Source organism: Syngnathus floridae, chromosome 14, assembly GCF_059516105.1.
Source record: "Syngnathus floridae isolate MCC-2025c chromosome 14, RoL_Sflo_1.0, whole genome shotgun sequence".
In the NCBI taxonomy this organism is placed as follows: domain Eukaryota; kingdom Metazoa; phylum Chordata; class Actinopteri; order Syngnathiformes; family Syngnathidae; genus Syngnathus; species Syngnathus floridae.
The window spans coordinates 3,080,625-3,105,652 of record NC_142426.1 but is presented as its reverse complement, the minus strand read 5'-3'; the positions used below and the strand labels follow the sequence as shown (position 1 = coordinate 3,105,652).

Genomic DNA, 25,028 nt, shown 5'->3' with positions numbered 1-25,028 from the left:
ATGTTTTATCGTATTTTAGGAAAATAATTGTCTTTTCAAACGGCTAGTTTCTGTTGAAAGACATCTTGAAATAAAAACGAAATGAAAGAACAGACAAAAAAGAATATCTACATGCTAAAAAAAATGCCGTAATGATTGTAAATTAATAAATTTTATTAAAGTAAGGGATTGTTGCTTTTAATCCACAAGCGAGCATAAGAAGAAGAAAAAACATGACAGTGACACATGTAAATATAAATAAAAGAAGTGCATCAGGATACTACGAGAAAAGGAAATCTTGTTCTCATGTCTATAGGTTTCCAAAGTTAATTTAGCCTTCTGCTCAATATCAATTGGGTAATCAGTACTAGAATTAAAACACAGCCAGGCCACATTTGCTTTCTTACTTAGTGATCATTGCTGAGGCATCCAGTTCTTCACTTCCCGCCTCCTGGAAATGAGCTAATTTCAGCAAGACGAGATTGTAATTGTTGTTTTAAATTTGGGGAAAAAAATGCATAAAACGGCTCCTTTAAGGAAAGTTGAGAAAAAAGTTGAGGAGTGCACTGCATGGTTACAACTAAAATGGGGGCTGTTGCTTTTGCAATTAGTTCGTGGGCCAAAGCAGAACAATATGACATCAACTTTCAGGTGAGCGTCATCCTCGCTGACTTCCACCTCTGGAAAATGCTCCATTGTTTTTTTTTTTGTTTTTTTTGCTGAGTTTGTCATTGGGGCTTTGAGGACGAAACATACTTTTACTGAAGATACTCTTCTCGTAACTGGCGAGCGCATCTGCTTTCCAGGCTCATCATCAAGCGCTCCAGTTTTCCCGTGATGAGCCGCCTGTAGTTCAGCAGCACCGTGCTCAGACTGAGGGTGTTTCCAGGAACGCAGGACAATTCTGTGCTTTCCACTTGCTCGTCCTAAGACAAAACAAAATGGAGTGAAGCTTGTTTATTTGGGTAGAAATTTTCAAACAAGCTATCATTTCATGACATCCAACAATCGGAACACCAAATTCTCAAATTCCAATTTACACACAAACAGTTAAGAAGCCAACCCGGCCAGCTTCTGGAATGTAATTGGTTCAACTTGGGTGACAGTAGCTTTAAATTCAGAGCCCGCTCATATTGGACTTTCAGGAGGTGTCATGTGGAAAGTATGCGCTCCTATCTTCGTTTTGTCCTGAGGAAGGAAGCCTTTGGGGTCGCAAAACATTGCTAGCATGATTACCGGGAATCAGCAGCCAGAGATTTACGAGAAGCCTGGATATTTCCGCTTCTTATGGAACTGATAATCAAGGGAAAACCCTTTGACATTTACTTTACTTGCTGGCTGTGTGGAAATGATTTTAGTCAATACTCAACTCCGTTTATCGTCATGTGTCGTCGCTGTGAGTGACGAGTAAGCAATAATTCTGTGATTTGATACCATGAATGATAGCAACAAATCACGGAATGACCGCTTACTCTTTGCTGTATTTGTGTCTCCTTGACGCCGTCTTACACTCAATTGAAGATGCGTGAGGACGAGGAGGTAGCTGTTGATGTTGTGTTCCAATCTCTGCAAAAGTAGCGAAGCGCATTCTGCCTGGCCGAGGGGCCTGGCAACCTTGACGCTCTCCAAAAGATGCCTCAAGGACACGATGATGTCTTGTCTCCTCTCATGGTGCTGTGGGAAGCGACACAAAATCAAAGCAAATTTGGTTGTAGCAGCTCATTGTTGATAATAAATGAAAAAATCAGATGGCTGCACTAACATACTGATTTTCTTTCCCAAGATGCGACGTGGAGCTCAGCGCATGTTAGCTGGACTGGCCTGAGCAGGCTACTGGAACCGTTGCAGTTGTTCTGCCAGGATGAAGTTTTGAAAGTGCAATCGTGAAAACAAAATACAACTGAGTGGCCAAAATGTCATCATATTCAACTGAAGGCCTCACCAGCGCAGCCTGCATCTCCTCCACAATGTTCAATGCTCTTCTTGCCGATCGGCTGCATTCAAAATCGACGGGCTTGCTTTGGGCGCACGGCACTTGATAAGCTAGCAGAACCAGAAGCGGCAGCAGCAGCCCTGATGAACACACAAAGACGCACTGAAGCCGAGACGCAGCAAAGTTCCAAGTTCAACACTAGCTACTCACTGCTTAAAGCCATGCCCTGCTTCGCCACGCTCGATAGGTCCACATTTGTTCCATTAAGAAGACGAGCCAGGTGGAAAATATCCCGCGTACGCGGCGAGGTCTCATACAAACAAACTGCGTTTCCTTTTGTGTTCCCCCTTCTTGATTTCCAGTCTTGTTATCCAGTGGCGGCGGGGGGGGGGCAGCGCTATCTGGCCTGACAGCAGGCTGCACTCCAACTTTCCAATACTTCAAATCATATCGAAAACCAAAGTGGATTTCATTGATATTGTGTTGATTTTCGCCGCCCACTGAGCTTTTGGCGCTTAGGGGACGGCGGCTTTCCGGCCCACGGAAAGGTTAATGATTTATGATTGTGTAAGACTCCATTTGCACAAGTGACATCAAATCATCAAAGCTGTTTACTTGTTGACTTGTTAGGTCAAATAGGCTCCTGCTCACCCACCAACGAAATGAAGACTGCACCAAATCACGCAGCTCCTCTCATGTTGTAACTTCTGTGTAGTTATGCCATCTAATATCAGTCGGCATCCATCAGGTGGTTTGTCTTGAGGGCCACAGTTGGAAGACAGCTGCACCCACTACTTTCTCAATCACATTGAGAGAGAGCGACAGAGAGAGCGAGAGAGCGAGAGAGCGAGAGAGAGAGAGAGAGAGAGAGAGAGAGAGAGAGAGAGAGAGAGAGAGAGAGAGAGAGAGAGAGAGAGATGAAATCAGCAAGGGAGAATGTACACATAGTTTGCCTCCTCCTCCTCCCCTTCCTTGTCTCTGCAGACAAATGCCGAAATTAAGACAAATGCACACATCCGCTCCGACCGGGGCGCCAGCATTTCTGCACGCATGGGGAAAGCTGCAGGACGCGACACCGGCGCTACCCGCATTGCATCACGGACACGGCTCCCGGTCCCCCGCTGTTTTCATCCTCCCACATCAGCCCGAGCCGGCCTAAAAGGACGACTTTCTCTATTCGCACAAAAACGCATATTCGCCGATGATGAAATCGATCTAAACGGCTTGCTCGTGTGCGCAAAAGCCGTGAATTACGCGCGGCGCGAGTAACTTTCCAGAGCCGCCGAATGGCTTGCGCATCTTCGACGAGCCTGCGGGTGGCATCCAGCGAGAGCTCCCACGCGTGTCATTTGCAGCCCGGTCACGTTATCGATTAAGGAGAGCGGCAGCTAGCAGCAACCTGTGGCAGCGCGCGTCCTTGCTTCAACTTGCGTCTGCTTTCCGCGAGGTGCAATGGAGCGACGTCGCAGCTGACGATTTGGAAGTGTCGGGAGGAGCGGAGTCGCCCAGGGGAAAAGTGAGTACGAGTTTGTTACGTTCGATTCGTTTCTACCTTTCTAAACTGTCAAAAATGGGCTTTCTGCTCAACTTTGTCCATATCTTCGCTCAAGGGCAAATGCTACCAGAAGGGCTTATTGTGCTACGTGTTTTTATTTATTTTTTACCCTGATTACTTGCAATCCCTGTGGGCGCTCGCCAGTTTTACTGTTGACAGAGACTTGCAGACGACAAAAATGAACGATGACAAAACAATGGCGCTGTTTTAGACACTGTAAGGACAACCTGCTGGAAACCCCCCGCATGGGGCCCCTTTCTAGCTGTTGCTCGCTGTTGATTAAGTATGGGGTCCCCGAAGGACGGCTGATATTGCTCCGTATCACCGACACAAACGAAAACACCGCAGACATGGCATTAACATCGGGATTTGGAGTAAATCTCCCTAATGCATGCGTATTGTCAAAGACATTGACAATCAAGCAAGCTTGTGGCACACAAATAGAAAAACAAACAAGAAATGTGATAGTGATCAGGACGTAAATTACTGAATAAAAGACATCCCTTACTTACAAGTATGTCATCGTCAATGGAGCATAATTGTTAAAAAGTCATATTTCAATATCTTTGGTAAACAAGAAAAACATTTGTTCTTCCATTTTCTATTTTTGCTGCAAGCTGGTGAAGACTCATTTTTGTCAAATAATAGAAACGCTGAATAGTTGGACATGCATTCAAAAGATGCGTGTGTCTATAAATATATAGTGTGTAACGTATATAAACCTTCTCACGTTTTCCTCTCTAGTGATTGAATATTCATGAGCATTTCCTGGGTTGATGCCAAGGTCCAGCGAGAGAACTGACATAATGTGTGAAATAAATCATTTCAGTTGGCAGAAAGACTTATTCAAATATGCAGATGAGCAACAAAATAAAGTAGCTGCGACACATTCCTACCATCCATCACAGCTACTGTTGACTTTTTTCTCCATTTTCAAGTGCTTACAAATGGATCATTGGCTTTCGTCATGATCCCGCGATGATTCATGGGTAGCGACTCAGCCAATGAAAACGGTCTTATGTCATTTTGACTTTAGGACAGACATAAATTGGAATGAGTTGACATGGCTGAAACGACCCAAGTATATATCAGTTTGTTTATAGCGTAGCCCCTGGAAGATCAGTTGAGTTGAGTACTTATACAGGTATTTGGTCTATTCCTAATCAATGCAATGTTTGTGATGCTCACAAGAATTTAGAAATGGATAAATATCAACAACAATAAATCTTTTCAAGTCATCACTCCTACAGCATGTAGATCACCATTTGCTATTTTTAGGAGTACAGAGTGAGTAAACAAAGCAATCACACATGCTTGCTGATAGGCACACTCGATCAATCCGGTTCCACACGACCCACCAAATTCTTAATGAATCAAAAATCAATGCAATGGACCTGCAGGGCCGAGCCCTTCGACATTCGAGGCTAACGCGCTCGGCATCGAATGTCCTCCTCGGGCCGAAACCTTGCATGTGTGTTTTCGCTCTGGAGAATCTAAGCAAAATGCAATCAGATAAAGCGTCAGCCCACACTAGCGGTCTCGCGCTCCTCGCATCGCACTCTAAAATTGGATCGTTGTGTTGACAAAGCGTCCTCGGAGTCTTACAGCCGTCAAGCTCGTACAACTTGGAATGGGGAACGTCTCACTGTTGCTGGAATGATCCATCTTGATGCATTCTCCTGGAGGAAATCTCAAACCGAGCTAGCGTGCGGCAGCGTGTTTGCAGAAATCTTCCAAATAGAAGCTCTCAGACAGCTGTGTTTGTTTGCGACAGGAAAAATGCATTTTAGTACCAAATTGTGAGATATGAAGTGCAAAAACAGCTTGCTTTTAGTGGTCTAGAGATCTTCTGAGGGAGCGGTCCAGGTGAGACCTTGTCTGTGAACGACAGCAGGAGAGCCACCGGGGACGGCTTCACGGGTCGCCGGCTTCTTCCCTCCTGTCGGTCGCAATGTATGCTGGGAGCATAGGCAGCCGGTGCCGGTCTGCCTCAAAGGATTCCAAGTGGGTAGAGAACAGGACTTAGTGTCAGAACATTACAGTTCGCTTCAAGTTGATTTTTTCCCCCTCTGCTCTGATTCTTATACGATCTCAATGATTCGTCCTGGTTTAATTTCGTTTGTACACGTGCGCCAAAGAAGGCGTGACGAGGGTTGATGCGTGTGGTTGGGATAGACAGAGCATATGTTTTCACCTTCATATACATGCCAGGGGTGCTGTGTCTCTGTCAGAGCAGATGTTTTGAGGTGGTACGCTCATGTCCTTCTAACACCGGGGAGCTCAGGAATTGACAGCTGCAGGGATCAAAGTCACAATCCAGTAAGAGGGCCCACACATTTATATCCTCACTTGTAATATTTGAAATTGCCAGCAGTCTATCACCTTATTCTTTTAGTGTTTCCTATGGCTCTGTTTTCAGTATACGGAGGTGAATGTGATTGTTTTTTTTTTTTTTTGGTCCAATCAGATTTCAGCCATGGCAATCTAATTTGTCCAGAGCAATTTTTATTTTAAGCGATCACATTTCAAATTCCTCTTCTCGCCACCAGATTGCTGGCCTTCAGTGACGTCAGCCTTTTTCTGTCTTCTTATTGGTTGCTGAGCGCAAGCAAAGTCGGATTTCCATTTTGCCCAAATATGAGCAACTATAAAAACAATTTTAGCAAGCGGTGACGTGTGTGCATGCACACAGTTTGTCCCAACGTGGTGGTATGCAAAGTCCAAGAGCGAAACCCACGCACAGTAGACACTCGACACATATAAAAGAAATTATTTACACAACATTCCCTTTCACGATCGGGCCAATGTCGTCTACATAACAACAAAAAATAACAGACAATAAAGAAACTCTTAGTCCACAACATATCTGAAAACAGGGAGAAAAAATCACGAAAGAAATCGTCAGTATTGATTCCTCAACAGACTTGACTTCAGAGATCGCCAAGTCGGTGCAAAGAGGCATTAACAATCGATCTCAGATTACTTGATCATTAACTAGTGAGATCCCAGATAAACACTGGTATGATTAAACATGAAAATGTTCAAATAATACCGAAATAGAGAACTTTGACCATTTGTTTAGGTGATTGTTGTTCTTCCACGTGAATTTAGTAATTATCTTGTTTTTCACAGCAATACAGTATTAGTCCAATCAGATTTCCACCATATTACAATAAATTTGTCGGACTGTAATATTTTTCCTTGTCACATAGATTTCTATCATGACACTTGAGCACAAAGAAGATCTCCTCGCGATTCTCCAGTCTGGCCCGGGCTGATAAATATTTAAAGCCTCTGTGCCGCAACATCTTTATGTAAAACATGCTATGCTGGTGCAGTGGCACACGTGCACGAGTCCCACTTAACATTCCACAATCTGCCAGACAAATTGAATGTTCTGTATGATCTGACTGTAAGTGGCTTTCTGATTATAGCTGTGCGCGCAAATCTCTCCATCCACACTCATAAGTGTGACGTCAGATTTTGTTTATTTCAAAAAGTTTCAGGGGTTGGACACTGAGCAGTTTTCTTTATGCCATAAAGTGGTGCTGGATAGATTCCAGCTCACATGTAACACAATGAAGCTAATCGGTATAGAAAAAGGCCTCATTTAAAATGTGTTTTGATATTGACACAACAAATTAGCAGTTGTTTTTTTATGTGGATGAAGCAGCAGCACTTGTCCTTGTCAAGGTCATCATTCTCCAATCATGACGCGTTTCCATTGTGTGTCCATCTCGTAGCGTGACCTTCCCCTCCGTATCCAAAGACACTTCAGGTGACAGTGCTGTCTCTTTGCATCCCCCCCAGTCAGCACTCCTGTCCTTTCTCCCACACTGCCGGTGGCTCGGGTCCATTCCGGGTGCTGTCACTGCCAAATTGGACTCTTACCTGCGCACCGCTGCAGAAGGAATGTCTGCAGTGTTTGCAGAGAGGGAGGAAGAAAATCTCAATTCATTTGACTCCTAAAATAGATTGCACAAAGTTCCACCAGAAAAGGACCATGAGATTGTTTACAATGGAAGTTTTACTATTCGAGCTTAATTGACACTCTCGATTGACGTCTCAAAATGTGAGTGATTATCATTTGGTGTAAGGTGTTTAAAATGCATTTTTGTTTGTAAGCGTGACTAATAATGGCAAGATGAGTCCAGTTTGTGTGTTCTGCTCCGGTTGAATCTCTCCCAGGAGTGTTTCGGGGCCTAATTGAGTTTGGCTCCATCACAGTCACCCTATCATATGTAACATCTGCGACACTTCTATCGAAGAAGAAAAATCCCATCAGCCAAAGAAAAACAGACAGTATCTCCGGCTTGCCTCGAGACATTAAATCTCCATTAACTTTGACATGATGTTTCTTTCATGGAGCAACCAAATTTCCCTGAGCCATTTTGCAAGGACACACAAGTCATTAGAATGTCAAATAAATGTCCTTTGCGCCGCCTTCATCTCCTCACAGCGAATTGATTACGCGGCAGCGCCTTGGGATTTGCTGAATAATGAAGAATTTGAATCTCATCTGTTGTGTGATGCCCGCTCATGCTCTGACTGCAGCGCCTCGCTATCGGGAGAAAGGGTGGAAAATCAATCAATGATTGAAGCTCTTCACACTGTTTTACTAGATAATAAAACTCGTCACAATGTAGGTCGGACACGATAAAAAGTAAACTATCAAATACAGATTTTTCCAGTTACCCAGCACACACACAAAATACAAGTCATCCAACGGCAACCAGATGGGAGGCGCGAGAGCTGAACTGGTGTCCAGGGTTCAGTGTGGGAGTTAAACTGACTAATTCTGCTTCTGAAGTTGCTCTCGTGGGAGTTGGCCCAATGTGAGACAGCAGCTCTGGTAGCCCACCTGCTGCTCTCGCAAGGTCCAGATGGCCCAGGTACTGCTCTCCCAGTCTCTACCAGTAGGGAGGCGAAAAGAGAACCACTAACATGTCCCAATTAAACACTTAACAGGCCTGAATGTGTGCCATCGGGCTGTCTACTGTGACTGAGTCAAGTCACTGCTCTCAATTGTATGGCAAACTGAGCCATGGACAATTTGAATCTGGTACCGCACACACAATCAAAAATTACCAAAGGTCATCTCGATATGAAATAACTTCACTAGACAAGAGCAGAATGCCAAGAACTTGTAATGGTGGAGGCGGGAGACCATAAAACAAAGCAGATCATAAAATACACAGCCTTCATTAACCAGGCTGACAGACCCCAATTAAATCATAATCATCTTGGCTCAAGGACATCTTGATGCTAGCTTATCTAGCAATGCTCAACGTTTAATTATCTAGCCTTTCCCGACCGACTGTCCCGATTCGCGCCAACTGCCGTAGCTCCAACATTCACAGGCAGGTTGGATTGTGGGTGGACGAAAAGGGAAACCAACATTGTGCTCTTTGTCCTTCTGTCAGGAGGGAAGCTGCCTATCGAGCAGCTTTTCTTTTCTTTCCACAAACCTCCACCCCGTGTTCACAAGAGCAGAACAAGCAAGCCTGGACGAGTCGTGATACCCATTTCAATGAAAGTGGGGGGGTGGAGGAGTTGGGAATAAAAAACATCAAATAAGCGCAGAGCAGTGAGTGAGAATGATGCACTAGTTGCAGCAAGGAGAAAAGTAGAAAGCCTCACAGCGAGACTGAGGATGCACAGTTTTAAATCAATTGCCACCATTGATGCAAACAGCAATTTTAATGAGTGAGAGATGTCAAACTGGAAAAATTGATACCTTGCAGAACAGCTCCCATAGCCTTTTAAAACCTGCCTCAAGTTTACGTGGGATTCAAAAAGTCAGGCTTAATACAATCCACATTCTGTCCTCAGGCAAAAGAAATCTCAGTCTATGCAGTACCCAGATGACAAGCGCAATGTGTCAATCTTTAGCCTTCTATTGACGCCAAGCAGAAATGCATCACATTTTGTGGGCGGAGCTAAGTTCCATTAGTGCCTTCGCACATTGAGCCGAGGCAGTGACCTTCACATGAACAAAGAAAGCCGGCTGCAACAAAGATGCTTTTAAACAAGTCTTTATTAAAAGTCACGACTGGCTTTGGGTAAGTGGTCATCTCTTCCATTTTCTCAGAGGACCAGTAGGGTAGCCCCTCATTGGGGTCAGATTCACCTGTCTGCTAGAGACCACATCCTGGTTTAGAATCTTACGGGCGGTAGTCTGAGGTTTTCCTCCAGATTCTGACAAATAAAAAAAATAAAGCTTCAAGATGGAAGCACAGTCATGACTTAAGCAGGTTACTCACGATGTCTGCCGTAGCACGTTTGGTCACAGGAGTGCACGTTGCTTGGGTAGCACACAGAAGTCACGCAATGGATGAAAACCTGAAAAAAAGAAATCACATCATTGGATTTAGTTCCCAAATCAAGCATTACTTTGCCTTCCAGAGAATCCACTCAAGTGAAGTTTTGACAGCATACCCTGTCCTTCTGAGGAGCATAGTGGTTTGGCTCCACAAAGGAGAACATCTTTAAGATGAAGCGCTTGTAGTGTGTCGGGAAAGGAATTCTAGAGTCGTGCACAGGTACCACAATGGTCTGGTAGCGGTCATCGTGGTAGGGACACCTGCAACGATCCAGCCTTCAATATCACATTGCTGAATTTGGTGGAGAGATTAGTTTACCCATCCACTAGAAGATCCCACTGAGGGACGCTGTTGGAATTAGGAGTGGTGGTGGCCCAGCAGCGCTCCAGATTCAAAACAATGCTGGGATCAGACCTGTCCAGGATGCGGACCTCAACATACACAGGTTGCTTGAGCACTTTAGTGATCGGGTAATCTGTTGCGGCGTAGAAAGAGTTGTACGCCACCTCCTCTGAAAGTAGAGTTTCACTTTGAGGCATAAAAATAAGCACGTGGAAAAACCGAGGGGCTGCTGTACGCACCTTCGACACAACCCTTTGAGAGACACTCCCCATTGCCAAGTCTGAGTTCCACCCTGAGAAGTCCACCAGCAGCCACTGGCACAGGCGGAGGGAGGGCGTTGACCTCCACGACCAGCGCTTCCACAGCTGTGCCTGAATATCTACACTGGAATAGAAGCCTGGGCAAAAAGAACATCAGGAAGTTCTAACACTTTGGACTCAAGTCAACCAAGGCCTAATTTTCTGATTTCTGTTTGAACTCAACTGTCATATTTCAAATTAATGCAAGTTTTCAATTCTCAAGCACTGACTCAAAATGGCTGTCCCGGGTGATGGAACCTCGAGGTCCGATTCCCACTTCATACGACGATGACATGTGGTTCTCGTATACCACAAAACCGTCATCCTCCTGCAAAAAATTGTGGTTATTAGATAAGTGTGTAGTTTTATAGGCAAAATTGATCATTTTAAAACAAAAGCACACACCTTGACCGTTGTGCCACACATGGACATGGGGAACTGAAAGATGGCGAATGTGGCGGTGGCGTCGACCGCGTTGCAAGCAGGATCGTTCATTTCCATCAGGCTGACTGCAGTCACATCCACTGGCGGCATCGTGGAGTCACGAGCTACCACCACCACAAATTGGCCGTCTCTTGTACACTGCACAGTCACTGACAAGAGTAAAAAAAAAAAAAAAAAAAAAACGGTTTGACGGGGTTGGTAGCGCAATAGTCCATTTCTGAACATGCCAACGTGTTGTGTAGTCAGCAAAAATTCAATTAACAAACCGACACTGTTACCGACTTTGCATTTTCCACTCCTGCTCAAACATGACTTGGCCCACTATGAGAATTTAGCTTGCACTTACCCGCTTTGCCGTAATAGCAGCGCCGTCCATCGTGGCAGCAGTTGATGGCTACGCATTGCTCATTGGCGATATCGGGGGTGCCACACTGGATCATCTCATTGTGCTCCACTTGGCATTTGTCAACATGAGGTGCAGGCGTAGGAACTCCTGTCTGCTTCTGAGGTTGAGGCACAGGACGCTTGTTGTTGGTGTTCAGGGCCTCCATCCAATGATGGGCCACTGCATCGCTGACCAAAAGTCCAACAATCACCAGCCAAACACCAACCAGGCTCCTGGAACGCTCCATAGTGGTGCTCAAGAGTACAGGGACAAAGTGGCAGACTCAGACGCAGGCTTTATACTGGTCCAGCAGTGGCTCCGCCCCTTTGTCATTGGGAGGCAATTGAATGGTAGCCACGTGGACAGGTGTAGCTCATTAGCAGGAAGCCATTTTGGCAAAACCAGGATTATTTTTTTTTTTTTTAAACAAGCTGATAGAAGTTTGTGTTTTGGCTTGTTGAGCGTGTTCAATATTTACCCTTGCAAATGTGCATGGAGAATCATTTCTCAATGTTATGGATTATGTTTGAGTTGAGAGTGAATAAATAAACATTGCAATGAAATTATTGTTGATTATTATGTTGAGCAAGTCCCCCCCCCTCACCGTGTGTGACCTTTGTGACCCCTACAGATGTATGGGCGGTACACGCAGGAGCTGGGTGCCTACGCTAAGGCGGAAGCGGCCCGCCTGCGTGATGGCGGCGTGCGCAACGGCGAAGGGCTGCGGCGGAACGCCAGCGTCCGAAGTCGTGCGGCGGATCTGCACGAGTACCAGAAAGAACCGTGCACCAAGTGTCAGTGTGAGTGCTTTTGTGTCTTTTTCTTCTTCTGACCTTTGCCTTCACACTCATTCTATGGAAAGCAAAGGCAACATTTGTCATTGACGTCAAATGATCGCATCTCATCGGACAAATCTAAGAATGCCTTTGGTGGTGTGGCTGCAAAGTGCATAAAAATGTTTAGAACAATACGTTCCATCTTCATAGTAGAGCAGAGGGTTGAGGTGACGAGATGTGAGCATGATTGCATGCGACCCATCTGAGCAATGACCTCGGGCCAAGCTGCCTCTCTCAATGTCAAACACAAGTGCTGGGTGCGTGTGCGAGAGATCTGCGCTGGTGCCGGCGTCTTGTTTACTTGCTGGTTCAGTCTCGTCGTCTGTCAGATTATCTTGCGTCTCGTCTTGTGAGTAAACAAAGGAGAGGAGGTAGTGCCTGAGAAGGAAAGCTCCATTTCAGCCAGTCTATCCCTCCATCCATCCAATTTGTGTCACTAAACTTTTGTGAAGTGGCCAATTCAACAATGGCAATTAACAATGTGTTGTCTGTTTGCTCTTGTGAGCAATGGTCTGATTAAAGCTAAGATGGATAGAGCGCGACAGAGTGCCTTTAAATCTTGGCTCGCTCAATTTTTATGGGAGCTGTTTAAAAGCCTTTCTAAAACACTGATGTGTTCTGGCACCTGCTTGCTTGTAGATCCAAATATACCGATCATTCTCAAGCACAGACAAGGTGTGCTGTAGAAAATTATTCATAAAAATATTTATTTACCACAAGTAATGCATTAATATATGCCAGTGATGTAGTGACAGGCAGAACAATTAGCAACTTCTCTACTAGGTGGTTACAATTGCAAAAATGGAACATTCTTTTTTTGCCCAATATAGAATCACAAGCTCCAAAAAGGCTAGGAAACTGTTTTTAGCCATTGTGGCTGGCTGGACAGCTCTGCTCGGTTTTGCCTTGTTAGATAAGACTTTCACAAATTCCACTTTAGTGATTCCCCCGTGTGTGTGTGCGCGCGTGTGTGTGTATGTGGATGCTGGACGACATTTGTGTGGTTTTGATGATGAGTAACTAGCATTGAAGCTTTTTGGACAAGGGTAGCCCACGCACACAACAAAAAGCTTTTTTTTTTTTTTTTTGGCCCAGAGTTAAAAACAGCCTCGGATTGTGTTTTTTGTCTTTTGGATGCTGAAGCAGAAATGCGTTCGGAGATTTGTTACTGCATCTTCCTGGCAGTGACCAGTCGAGTGTGAAATAAACCAAAATGATCAAAGCAACAACACGCTTGTGGAGGAATTGTTGCATTATTTGCTCACTTTCAGCACAAATCAGCTTCTTTTTTTTTTTATTCCGTCAAGTTGATATGAATATGACAAGCACTTTTGCTCGTTTTGTTGTTTCCCCGAGTGGGGCTTACAAAAGCAAACGCCTTCTCATTAACGGCGGATGTACAAAAGCCTCTCGACAAACATTCCGCATAATGAGGTTATTTACTAAGCCTCGGCACTGATTGCTATTTGGATCTGGAAGTTTCTTTTTTTTTTCTTGCTTCTACAACTGATTATACTCGCCATTCGAATGGAATTGTCGCATAAAGCGAAAATCCATTCCCAGATGGAAAAAAAAAAAGTATAGTTGTTCTGGGGGCACAAATTGGAATAAATCATTGATGATGCATCATTTCTGCTGATTTCAATCCAATTAAAAAAAATGTTTTTCTTTCTCTGTCCACATTCCAGCATGCGCCTCCAGCTGTCAGAAGTTTCTGATCTCACGGCTGGGTGAGGACTGGATCTTCCTCATCCTACTGGGGCTGCTCATGGCGCTGGTCAGTTGGGTCATGGACTACGCCATCGCCTTCTGCCAAGAAGGTAGAAAAGAGTCTCAGAGCAGACGAGAAAACCTTAGCCAGGTTTTACACTGACAATCTGGGCTGTGTGTGTGCGTGTGTGTGTGCAGCACAGAAGTGGATGTATGGCGGCCTGGACAATAATCTGCTGCTGCAGTACATCGCATGGGTCAGCTACCCCGTGGTGCTCATCACGTTCTCGGCAGGATTCACGCAGATCCTGGCCCCGCAGGCCGTGGGTGAGGCAGGCACACCTTGAAGGAATTCATTGGTTTGCCATCGGCAGCAGCCGCTGCATGTTTGAAGAACCTAATTGCCTTCGTAATGCGCTAGAAGGCCTCGGAGGACGCGAACGGACCTCCCTTTCATCCATACAATGAGATGTGCATATAGAAGCTTATATGAATATCAATCAGCGCCCCTCCCTCCCTCCCCTATAACCTTTTATTCTGCTCCTCTGTAATTGCTTTCTTTCAACTCCTCTTTTGCCTCCATTCCATCATGGCAACACCTGGCATGTTGTGGTGGCTCAGGCTCGGGCATTCCAGAGATGAAGACCATCCTGAGGGGGGTGGTCCTCAAGGAGTACTTGACTTTTAAGACGTTTGTGGCCAAGGTCATCGGGCTCACCTGCGCCCTGGGCAGCGGGATGCCTCTGGGGAAGGAGGTAGAGGATCTGACACATACAAAACCATATTCAAATTTGTGGTGGGGGGTGTTCCAAACAGCCTGATTGTCCACTCCTGAAGATGTTCCAAGCAGTTAGTGTTCCACTAAGGTGTTACTCTTCTCCATCCTGCTCTTCCAGGGACCTTTTGTACACGTGGCCAGCCTGTGCGCCGCCCTTCTCAGCAAATTCATGGCCGCTCTTTTTGGCGGAATCTACATGGTGAGACTGGACTTCATGTATTGCTCGATTCCTTGGAAGTAAGTTGAGATGTTCACCCCTCAACAGGACGCCCTCTCAAAGATGAAGGGCGGCGATGCGGAGGAGGCAAAACATTGCTTTTAGTTGGACTGAAATAGTCCAAGGAGGTCGAGCTCCCATTAGAAGATAATCAGACTGGGGAGAGTTCATTCAGTCCAAAGCAGACTGCTTGCCGGAGTTCATTTGCTGCTTGTTCGAAGAGAGAAAAGGTAACTTGGGCACTCTGTTACTCAAACATCTTTTCTTTTTTTTTTCCTATTACCGCTAAAGGAAGAGCCCTTCGAGGGAAGTAAGGTATGACTTGGTCATTTCCATCCACATGAGTAATCAAAAGCAGTCGGAGCATTTATTCCATATTTTTGCTGTCCAGCGTACTGAATTTTTTTGCTCTTTGTGCTAAGACAAGACCTAGTAGAACACAGTGTCTTACGAGATACTTTTTTTTTCTAAGCTGGAGATGAAGGATATGGACAAAATGCCAAAAGGGCTTTTCCATACGCCACGTCCATTTGCGTCCACGCTAGCTGGATGTCTTTCCATGTGTCTGCAGTGTGTCATCCATCCGCCACGCCCATCGTTGTGTTCCTTCCGCGATTTCAACATGTCTCATGCGGATCCTCTGCAAGGGCGGCTTTGTAGCGCAGCGTTTTGCTTGCGGCGCGAACCCCCGTACGTATCTGCTGCAATGGCGCTGTAGCCACATTTGACGTCTTCAATTGACACACAGGCCGGGCCTATTTTCAAGAAATGTTATTTTCAACTTGCAGCTATGAACATTGCTCTTGGTTTTTTTTCTATCTTAATTATTTACAAACAGTTATTTCACAGTTTATATTTGCAATATAAATTTATACATAATATTTTCAATATTACTTTAAATTGAATCAAGCTCGCCCCACCACTGCAACAAGAATTAATCTTTGCATCGCAAAAGTTAAATGAATAAAATGTGGTCGGAAATGTCATTTCTTGAAAATATCATTAGCTTAATAGCATGATTGCATAAGGTTTTGGGGAGAGAAAAAAAACAAAAACAAGACATTCAACAAATGAGAAGAAAAATGAGGAGAGCACTTTTACTTAGACAATGATGCTATTAGGCTAATGTTTGATATATTTTTCTGCATGTCGAGACATTAGGGACATTCTTGTATTTGTTTTTCATACAAATATTCACTGTAATTATGATTTTTACCTCGGCTTTATTGATGGACTACTAGACGAACGTTCTAGAAGTCGCCACCATTGGAGTCTAACTATGTCATAAATTGAGCAGCTGCTACTGTGTATATGCATTTCAATTTTTTTTTTCTCACGTCTGACGCTGATTGGGCAGAATGAGTTGAGGAACACCGAAATGCTGTCGGCCGCTTGCGCGGTGGGCGTTGGTTGCTGCTTTGCTGCGCCTATTGGAGGTAAAATGACATTGATGGAAAGTGTTCTGAGCATATTGTCCGTGTTCTCAATATGGACCACAAAGACACAACCACCTGTGTGTGTGTGTGCACCAAAGGGGTGTTGTTCAGCATCGAGGTCACGTCGACGTTTTTTGCTGTGAGGAACTACTGGAGGGGCTTCTTCGCTGCTACCTTCAGCGCCTTCATCTTCCGAGTGCTGGCGGTATGGAACAAGGAGGAAGGTAGACCAGCACAAAAAAATCCAATCCGTTTCCTCGCGTTCCACAACTGTTTGGCACAATTTTTGTTGTTGTATTTTCTGATTGACTGGATTTTGTTTTCTTTTGCCTCAGAGACCATCACAGCTCTTTTTAAGACTCGCTTCCGTCTGGATTTCCCCTTTGACCTTCAGGAGCTGCCGGCCTTTGCCATTCTCGGGTGAGCGCCGTGCCGGCGGCTTCAACCGAGCCGCTTGAGCTCGCCAAGGGCGTTCCCTTCTATTCTTTATTTCATTCCTGTCGACTTGACTTCATTTGTGTTTGAACAGTCGGCCATGAAATGAACTTTTTCCCCCGCTGGTTAACTCTATTTTACGTGGTTGTCTTTTTCAATACAGCGGTCGTGCTACTATCAGGGTTCATCGTTTATGCTCTTTATATAGTGCAAATTTTTAACTCACATTTTTGGATTGGTTTTTACAGGATGCTGAATTTCGAGTTACAGTACAGTACAGTTGAATGTGATGCCAGAAATGCAACATATTACTATATCGTCGATACTAATTTCCTTTAGTCTGTTAAGGGTATTTTGCATTGTATGTTAGCATGAAGCTAGTGGACTTTTGTTAGATGAAAAAATACAGTTTGTTTTTTGTGTTTAAATATACTATTGACTATTTTCACAATCAATTATCGATGAATCCAATGATTAATCGGATACAATTTTCTTTGCATTTGAGTGTCTTTCAAAACATTTATTTCCAAGATTACAATTCCAAGGGTTGTGGAGTGACTGGCGTTACTGACGTTATGTTTCAGGATCGCCTGCGGTTTCGGCGGCGCCCTGTTTGTCTACCTGAACCGGCTCATCGTGGAGTGCATGAGGAAGCAGAAGACCATAAACAAGCTCTTGCTGAGGAAGTAAGCAATTGAATGTCACCCTCACAGCAGCCCTCTAATTGTTACACCGCCACAAAGCAGCACGACCGCATTATGTCCCCAGGGATGACGGAGCTCTTTAGCAGACAGAGAACCTAATTGCTTTTTTTTTTTACACGATAATCAATTCACCTAACAAGATATGGGGTACACACACCTTCACACCGATTTTTAACATCTCAAAAGATTTTTAACGTGAGCAAGAAAAAATAGGCGAGTGTGTCAGTCACTATGTATGTACCCACTTGTGTTACATGTCCAAATACTTTTGTCCAACTCTTGCGCAGACTTGATCTGATTTTCTGAGGTTGGGAGTCCAAATTGGAGTGGCATGAAGAGAAGTCACATTTAAATTGATTTAAATATGCTGCCGAAGGCTAAAAATTGCATGCAGTGGTCCCGAATTTGTGCTTAAAATTGCCCTGGCGGCGTCTTAATTGGGTCGCTTAGTCTCACACATCACACACAAGCTATTTTCGGATTGGTGCTCCCTCAGCACCTGCGCTTGAAAAATCAAATTCTGCCCCCATCTTGATGACGGACGCTCTTATTAATGACCCCGCAGTCCATCTCTTCCTGTCAGGCGTTTGGCGTATCCGGCGCTCGTCACCCTACTGGTGTCCACGCTCACATTCCCTCCGGGCCTCGGGCAATTCATGGCGGGTCAGGTGAGGACTCTGTTTTTGTTTTTTTTCAACATGAGTGATTATCAATGTCAACTGTTATAGTCAACTAACAAATTACTTAACCGAATTAAACAAAATCTTACCTGTATGTGTTGGTTTTGATCAAATAACAATTTATTCCATTTCTTAATCATTGCTGTTAATTTTCACATGTATGACAAATTGTAATGTAATGATTACATTTTTTTTTTTAATTATTCAAATTTATTTATAAAGCCCTTAATCACAAAAACGTCTCACAGGGCTTCCCATAGCCACAATTGACAATTGTTATTTTATAATAAATAAATAAATAAATAAATAAATAAATAGTCTAATCTAAATAAATAAATAAATAAATGTAAGAACTCATATCCAGTAATGAGGCTGACATAAATGTGTATGAATGTGTTTGTGACTTGGCTCAGCTGACGCAGCACGAGTCGTTGGTGGCGTTGTTTGACAACCGCACGTGGTGCCGTCAGGGTGTGGCTGAGGAGTTTGACTACATCAGCCACCACCACGCCTGGAAGCACCCGCAGGTCAACGTCTTCATCACGCTCGTCCTCTTCATCGTCATGAAGGTACAAATACAGGGAAAATAGCAGGGGCTCCAAAATTGAACCTTGAGGAGCTTGGAAATGGGTCTAAAATTGGACAGCCCACTTAGATCAAGTACCATTTGACCATCTAAAAGAAATGAGGAGGAACAGAATCACAAGTTCATCTGGCCAATCACATCTTCTAAAAATGTCATCTTGAAAATCTCACTCTGCAAGCTCTGAAAAACTCCATTTTCCATTGTATGTCCACTTGAATGCCCGCCGCTCTCAGTTTTGGATGTCCGCCGTGGCAACCACCATGCCCGTTCCGTGCGGGGCCTTCATGCCGGTTTTCCTTATCGGTGAGTCCAATCTAGCTTAAATTCTTTTTCATGATGATATAATGGCGCAAAATGCATCATGTTGTCAACGCGTGATGGTTAGGTGCGGCATTTGGCAGACTGGTTGGAGAGATCATGGCTGCCATGTTTCCTGATGGCATCCATGCCGACGGCAGCGTCTATCCCATAGTTCCCGGCGGTTACGCTGTCGTGGGTGAGCATCTCCAGTCATCTGTCAACCATTTCCTTTTTTGACTTTGAAATATTAATACAGGCATTTCTAAATATTTGTTGGGGCGGTAAGGATGACCAAATCTTTCCTGACATCTTTCCACCCTCCTTGCGCCAGGTGCTGCGGCGCTTTCCGGGGCCGTCACCCACACCGTGTCCACCGCTGTCATCGTCTTCGAGCTGACCGGCCAGATCTCGCACATCCTGCCCGTGATGATCGCCGTGATCTTGGCCAACGCCGTGGCCCAGGCGCTCCAGCCGTCGCTGTACGACTCCATCATCCGCATCAAGAAGTTGCCCTATCTTCCCGAGTTGGGCATGGGGCATCACGAGTGGGTCTTTCAAACTCTCTATCCGCTTGATATTTTCTTTTGCTGTTCGGATGCGGTTATTGTCGTCCCCTCCATGTTGCAGGAAGTATAATATCCGCGTGGAAGACATCATGGTGCGGGACGTGCGCTTCATCACGCTCACCTCGTCTTATCGGGAGCTGCAGGAGATGTTGCTGACCGGTCAGCTCAAGACGCTGGCTTTGGTTGAATCTCGAGGTAAGGCGGGGTAACATCTTTTGAAGGAGAATATGCTATGCCATGCTATGCTATGTGACATCCGCTTCCCGCTACAGACTCGATGATCCTCCTGGGCTCCATCGAGAAGCTTCAGCTGCAGTCTCTGCTCTCGCTGCAGCTGAGTCGCCAGCGCCGGCTGACCCACCTGTGCCAGCTGCTGTCCCAGGACAGCGACCCCAACGACAACCTGACCAGCCTCACCAGCCTGACTAGCGACAGCGCCCCCACATCCACGCGCAACAACAACAACGCTCATCGAGGGGTTCACTTCTTGGTGAGCGCCCAAGAGGTGTGGAGGCGTCCGGGGTTCGAGAGTGAGGGTGGGTCCGGGGGCGGGGCTAGCTGGGGAACTCCACTTAAGGCACGGCATGTGAGCTGCATGCAGCAGGAGGTAAAGGCACAGATGGAGCTTGTGTCTTTTTTGAGACCAATTAGTGAGGCAAGTACAGCATCAGCAGTGTTGAAATATCCTCTGGGTGGCTTTTCACACGTTTGTCTTGTGTGTCTCGTGGTCGCTCTGTGCCCTCACCCACCCATGCACGTCTTCCATTGTTTGGTGTGGACCTTGCATGCGGTGCGTGTGTACGCGCGCCTCCCTTTTGTCAACGTCTCTCGCATGCAGATCTCCACAGAGGAGTCGTCCTCCTTCGGCTCGGCCGTCTCCAACCTTCGCCGTCCTCTCAAGTCGGCCCTCAAGAGCACGGCGGCCGTCAGCGACGCCAACCCGCCCGACGGTACTTTGTCGCCGTGCTGTTGCCGATTCACATCAAGTCTGAAATCTGAAAGTCTGGTTGTGTCTTTTTCCTTGGAAGGTTTTCAGATGCTGTCCTATGCTGAACAAGGCGAAGAGAGGCGAGAGGTTAGTGGAAACTACTGTTTTGGTGCTCTATACTTTCAAACCCTAATCTGAAAGCCCACTTTTTATTTTGTCACTCACGTTTCTCGGCGTATCCCTCTTGGTGGGAAGAGTCCGTGTGGGGCGTCCCCGTGCGAAAGGAGGAAGCCCAAACGCGTGAGGATCTCTATGATGGTAAGATTGTCTCGTGTGTTACCTAGCAACCCTTGCCTTGCTTGGACCACCGGCATATGAGCAGACTGTATGTTTGTGTTTCTTCTGTTCTTTTGAATATTTCATGTTTATTTTGTCTCATCAGGACTCGACTGAAGTAGACGATTGTATGAGCCCAACTGAGGTAAGCTCCACACAAGAAGGATAGCAGTTCTAGTCGTAGTAACAGTAGTATCTCATCTCATCTCATCTGCTTTTAGATCACCGAGTGGGAAGAACAGCAACTGGACCAGCCGTTGGATTTTAAGAACTCCAAGATTGATCCGGCTCCATTCCAGCTAGTGGAGCACACCTCGCTTCATAAGGTGTGAGCGGCCGAGCCTGTGCTGGACTCAGCTTGCGACCTTGTCAACATGGTTCTTGTGTCTTGTCACCCCCTGCAGACCCACACCATTTTCTCCCTTCTGGGTCTGGATCACGCCTACGTGACCAGCATGGGCCGTCTGGTCGGTGTCGTCTCGCTCAAAGAGGTTTGTTTTTGTCTTTGGCCGGGTGATGGGGTCTTTGCTGACTTTGTGACTTAACCCCCTGTCAAGCTACGTAAGGCCATCGAGGGCTCAGTGACGGTGGCAGGGGTGAAAGTGCGCCCCCCACTGGCCAGTTTCCGTGACAGCGGCAACACCAGCAGCATCTCCGAGGTCACAGAGCTTCACAAACTGTGCATGCGCCACCGGGGACTCTCGTTGCCGCGGGAACCCAGACCACCGGACCAGGCGGAGGTCCGGCCAGACATGGCGTACCACGATACGCCCGTCGACGTGTCGGACCAGACCGAGCCGGGCGAGCCAACGCTCCGGGAGAGCCCCTCGTTCACCGAGGACCAATCGGACTTTACCTTTGACTGCAGCCCCGCCCACACGGAGGAGTCCGAGCTGGTTTGTGACTTCGAACCACCGCCGGGCCAAATTCCTGAGCCAGAACAAGTGACGCCAGGAAGCTGGAGCGCCCCTCTGAGTGGGGACCAATCAGAACCAGAGGCAAGACCAATCGCTGACGAGTGATGAATGTTGACTTTTCTTCCATTAGAGTAGCTCCTCCATTTGACACTGCCTTGCTTAAGACACAGTCTGGCTAGAACTAGCGATTAATCCAGAGGGACAAAGTCCAACGTTTTTTTGCGAATGTCTTTGCGACCGTTGGCGAGTTTGAACCAACGCTGACAAACAAAACACTTGCAAAATTACACTTTACCCGCCTTCCAGACCAATAGGGGGCAGCGTAATATTTTTTGTAGGGCGACACATTTGATTGGGCTTTTTTTTTCATTTGTGTCGGTATGGGGAGCCTATATGGTGCAATACTTAGCCCACAAATACACAAGTATATAAAAGTTCCTTTGTTGCAGTAGCTCACTTCAAAAAGTGGACCTTTGGTTCATTTGCGTCACCTGTAATTTATGATAGTCAAGATTATTTTATTGAATGATGAAATATTGCACTCTGGGTAGTGAATCTGTAAGTTTCACATTTTAAATTTATCTATAATCCAATTTATTAGGATGCAGCTATAGATCCTTTTTTGGTACAAATGTTGTTGATGTAAAATTATTCACATTCACACCGTATGCAAAATGCTTAATAATAGCAACTCTGAACAATATAACAACTGTATGAAATATGTTAGTCACATCATATTTTATATAGATAGTCTGACTTGATTAAGGCCCCTTCATTTAAAAAAAAAAAATACTTCTGCACGCCTGCCTCAAATTACTGACATGAATGTTTGAATAGAATAGATTCCAGTAGGTCACACTATGACTCGGTTGTCATATTTCTTGGTTATGGATCATCATCATCATGTTTATGGACGCTTCAGATGGCGCATGTTGGATTATGACCACCAAGTCTCGGCGTGCCTTCATTCCTTGCGTACAGACAAAAATGAATCACGTGCGATCAAAAGACGAGCAAAGGTCAAGGCTGTTAACTACCTAATTCCCATAACTGGCTCAGATAGGACAGCTTCTATTCGATTGTCGCCAGTTCGTATAGATGACATCAACGGATATGCAATAAACAAACGATGGTAGCTAATGCAAAATAATTCACCCAGGCGACGTTCTGCCACGTCTGACGTCTTGTGTGACAATGTTACGATTTTTTTTAAACGTAGTTTGTCCACTCTGAAGGCGCATCAGGGCCGCAATGAAAAGGAAAGATAAATACATTAAGAGACAAACATCATATATTTTTTCATGTTGGAATACTATGAGAATGCAGTTATATATTTTTTCATTAAAATAATTTGGGAGATAAAAAGTTGTTTACCCTCCAGATATAAGAAATGGATGTTATGAGAGTAAAGTGGAAAAAAAGACGTTTTCTAGAAAAAAAGGAGAAAACATTTTCAAGAATCAAGTCACACTTTGAAGATTTGAGTCATAATATTGTTGTCATAATGTATATTTTCCACATTAAATGTCATATTTTAACATTTCTAAAATATATATTGGTCTTTTTCAATATATGCATTCTCACAATATTACAATTTATTCTCATAATATTTTGACCTTTTGCCTGGAAAAGTACAACTGTTTTCATAATATTACCAATTTAATCTAAAAATGTGCAATTAAATTTGCAACCTTGTACTCTTGATATTGTGACTTAAATCTTGAAGATTACAACTTTTCGATCATAAACGAACACAGTGTGGACCATTAGTCTCATAAGATTACCATTTTTTCTTCCTTGAAAGTATGTAACCTCAAAAGCACAACGTTGATATTTGCCCTACTATCTTTGATTGTGTGACAACAATTTATGGCAGCTTTCCACCAGACTGACAACAAGTGCAGGGCTCAGAATTGGCGTGAAGATGGACAGCCTCTGGTGGCTTTTATAAGGGCAACGTAGAAATAAACTGCTAATGCATCGCCACCAAGAATATAAAAGGACACAAAAGTAATCACTGTACAGACATCGCTTAAAATGTCAAAATAACGGGGATTGATCAGGCTCAAAATGCAGGCATCCTTACTCGATTTGCCTAGATCAGGTCATCAAACTCATTTTTGTCACAGGCCGCATCGTAGTCATAGTTTTCTTCTGAGGGCCATTGTGACTGTCAACCCAAATAAATGTACGAACGTCTCATATTATATACAGTATAGGCTACACAACAAACTAATAAATAACTAGTTTTGAAACCAGACTAGTAAAAACGGTTCAAATTGAATGGTAGATGAATGGTAATAAAAATTGCTAGCAACATCTTTATTTTTAAAAGTGAACACACTTTGCAATTTTTGTATCGACACAAAGTCGATGCACAATTTGTCTTCACGGGCCAAATATAATGACACTGCGGCTCACATTTAGCACGCGGGCCGCAGTTTGACACCGTGGCCGAAGTCGTTATACATTCAATTGAAATCTGCTTTCTGGTTCTTTTGACTTACATTTCCGCTGAAATCCACGTAAGGGGTATTTCCTCCGCCGCCTATCCAAAAAGGAGGTGCTTGAAACGGCCACATTCAGCTGGAGGGAGGCTCCAGTGCTCCCAATCTTGTCTTGCACTCATTTATTTCAAGTTGAATTGGAACCCACGTCCTTCGGGAATAATCATCTGTTGGTCCTTTCTTTCGGCGTGTTCCTTTACCCGACCACAACGCATCTATTGGGCATCTTTGCTGCCTTAAACGTATTCCAAAATAATAGGACATTGACTAAGCATGGTAGGCACGCCAGGAAACAATAGTAACATGCCTGTTCTGACGTAGTCACGCTGATGTGTCAATCAAGCAGACTTCACCCAAAAAATGGGCGGAAGTAACTCCCCTGCCACTCTGTCCCGAAATACCGTTAAATCACTTTTTTTTTCAGAGGCTAATTGCAAATTAGTACGAGTGTGTCTGTCAAATACGGACACAAGCGTGTGCGGCTCTGGACATTTGCAAGGTATCTAGTTCAGCAATAAATCCGTTGTGCACCATCTCCCTTTACATGGTTTGGTCCATGCCACATACATGCAAATGTAAATGGAGCCACAATGCATTCAGAGTCAAACAGCCATTGTTATTTTTCAGAGAACACCAAATATGTTTTTGTACATGAGCCACTGAATTTGATTGCAACAAAAACCACCTTGGGAATAAAAAAAAGGAGTCGTCTTGGCTTTTTTTGTGTTATTTCATCATCGGGCTGGAGAATTGTTTTCCTTTTCAGGCCCTCAACAGATTTTGAATACTACTGCAGTACCAAATAGCATCCATGGAAAGTTAGAAAAAATGA

The 25,028-nt window shown here is 44.8% G+C and overlaps 3 protein-coding genes and 1 long non-coding RNA gene across 8 annotated transcripts; 1 reads left to right on the top strand and 3 right to left on the bottom strand.

Moving 5' to 3' along the window:
• Nucleotides 1-590: 590 nt before the first annotated feature.
• On the bottom strand, nucleotides 591-5,513 carry thpo (thrombopoietin). Of its 2 annotated transcripts, none has more exons than XM_088397503.1 (7): nucleotides 4,198-5,513; nucleotides 2,568-2,703; nucleotides 2,123-2,350; nucleotides 1,922-2,052; nucleotides 1,746-1,832; nucleotides 1,489-1,653; nucleotides 591-905 (listed from the first exon to the last, which is right to left on the bottom strand). In XM_088397503.1, the coding sequence occupies exons 3-7, from the start codon at nucleotides 2,133-2,135 to the stop codon at nucleotides 738-740; spliced, it is 564 nt and encodes a 187-aa protein (XP_088253629.1). In that variant the 5' UTR covers nucleotides 2,136-2,350; nucleotides 2,568-2,703; nucleotides 4,198-5,513; the 3' UTR covers nucleotides 591-737. The 2 variants fall into 2 exon arrangements, with proteins under 2 accessions (XP_088253629.1, XP_088253630.1); XM_088397504.1 differs by lacking the exon at nucleotides 4,198-5,513 and adding an exon at nucleotides 3,312-3,372.
• LOC148387031 (chloride channel protein 2-like) lies at nucleotides 2,845-24,912 on the top strand. Of its 4 annotated transcripts, XM_088397497.1 has the most exons (25): nucleotides 5,663-5,786; nucleotides 11,892-12,060; nucleotides 13,785-13,916; nucleotides 14,005-14,133; nucleotides 14,428-14,561; nucleotides 14,703-14,783; nucleotides 15,093-15,116; nucleotides 16,159-16,237; nucleotides 16,336-16,461; nucleotides 16,573-16,657; nucleotides 17,257-17,358; nucleotides 17,942-18,044; nucleotides 18,470-18,625; nucleotides 18,876-18,945; nucleotides 19,028-19,138; nucleotides 19,274-19,487; nucleotides 19,570-19,703; nucleotides 19,781-20,013; nucleotides 20,347-20,458; nucleotides 20,537-20,583; nucleotides 20,692-20,754; nucleotides 20,879-20,917; nucleotides 20,994-21,098; nucleotides 21,177-21,263; nucleotides 21,330-24,912. In XM_088397497.1, exons 2-25 carry the CDS (start codon nucleotides 11,892-11,894, stop codon nucleotides 21,792-21,794), a joined length of 3,000 nt encoding a protein of 999 aa, XP_088253623.1. In that variant the 5' UTR covers nucleotides 5,663-5,786; the 3' UTR covers nucleotides 21,795-24,912. The 4 variants fall into 4 exon arrangements, with proteins under 4 accessions (XP_088253622.1, XP_088253623.1, XP_088253624.1 ...); XM_088397496.1 differs by lacking the exon at nucleotides 5,663-5,786 and adding an exon at nucleotides 2,845-3,428 and having other exon boundaries at nucleotides 19,781-20,458; XM_088397498.1 differs by lacking the exons at nucleotides 5,663-5,786; nucleotides 11,892-12,060 and having other exon boundaries at nucleotides 14,010-14,133; nucleotides 19,781-20,458.
• On the bottom strand, nucleotides 9,487-11,543 carry LOC148387033 (zona pellucida sperm-binding protein 4-like). Its single transcript, XM_088397500.1, has 8 exons — nucleotides 11,222-11,543; nucleotides 10,837-11,024; nucleotides 10,662-10,759; nucleotides 10,372-10,529; nucleotides 10,109-10,301; nucleotides 9,906-10,050; nucleotides 9,731-9,809; nucleotides 9,487-9,665 (listed from the first exon to the last, which is right to left on the bottom strand). Exons 1-8 carry the CDS (start codon nucleotides 11,505-11,507, stop codon nucleotides 9,538-9,540), a joined length of 1,275 nt encoding a protein of 424 aa, XP_088253626.1. The 5' UTR covers nucleotides 11,508-11,543; the 3' UTR covers nucleotides 9,487-9,537.
• LOC148387032 (uncharacterized) lies at nucleotides 13,374-24,561 on the bottom strand. Its single transcript, XR_015862868.1, has 2 exons — nucleotides 24,197-24,561; nucleotides 13,374-13,905 (listed from the first exon to the last, which is right to left on the bottom strand). It is a non-coding gene; the product is annotated as an uncharacterized LOC148387032 (long non-coding RNA).
• Nucleotides 24,913-25,028: the final 116 nt, after the last annotated feature.

Coding starts and splice junctions, on each gene's coding strand:
- thpo (XM_088397503.1), bottom strand. Junction 1,833..1,921: donor AGGAGATGCAGGCTGCGCTG/GTGAGGCCTTCA, acceptor TCATCCTGGCAG/AACAACTGCAACGGTTCCAG. Junction 1,654..1,745: donor CATCTTGGGAAAGAAAATCA/GTATGTTAGTGC, acceptor CGCTTCCCACAG/CACCATGAGAGGAGACAAGA.
- LOC148387033 (XM_088397500.1), bottom strand. CDS start 11,507: ATGGAGCGTTCCAGGAGCCTGGTTGGTGTTTGGCTGGTGATTGTTGGA. Junction 9,810..9,905: donor ATGCTCCTCAGAAGGACAGG/GTATGCTGTCAA, acceptor TCTTTTTTTCAG/GTTTTCATCCATTGCGTGAC. Junction 9,666..9,730: donor AACGTGCTACGGCAGACATC/GTGAGTAACCTG, acceptor TTTATTTGTCAG/AATCTGGAGGAAAACCTCAG.
- LOC148387031 (XM_088397496.1), top strand. CDS start 11,892: ATGTATGGGCGGTACACGCAGGAGCTGGGTGCCTACGCTAAGGCGGAA. Junction 16,462..16,572: donor GGTATGGAACAAGGAGGAAG/GTAGACCAGCAC, acceptor CTTTTGCCTCAG/AGACCATCACAGCTCTTTTT. Junction 18,045..18,469: donor GGCAATTCATGGCGGGTCAG/GTGAGGACTCTG, acceptor GACTTGGCTCAG/CTGACGCAGCACGAGTCGTT.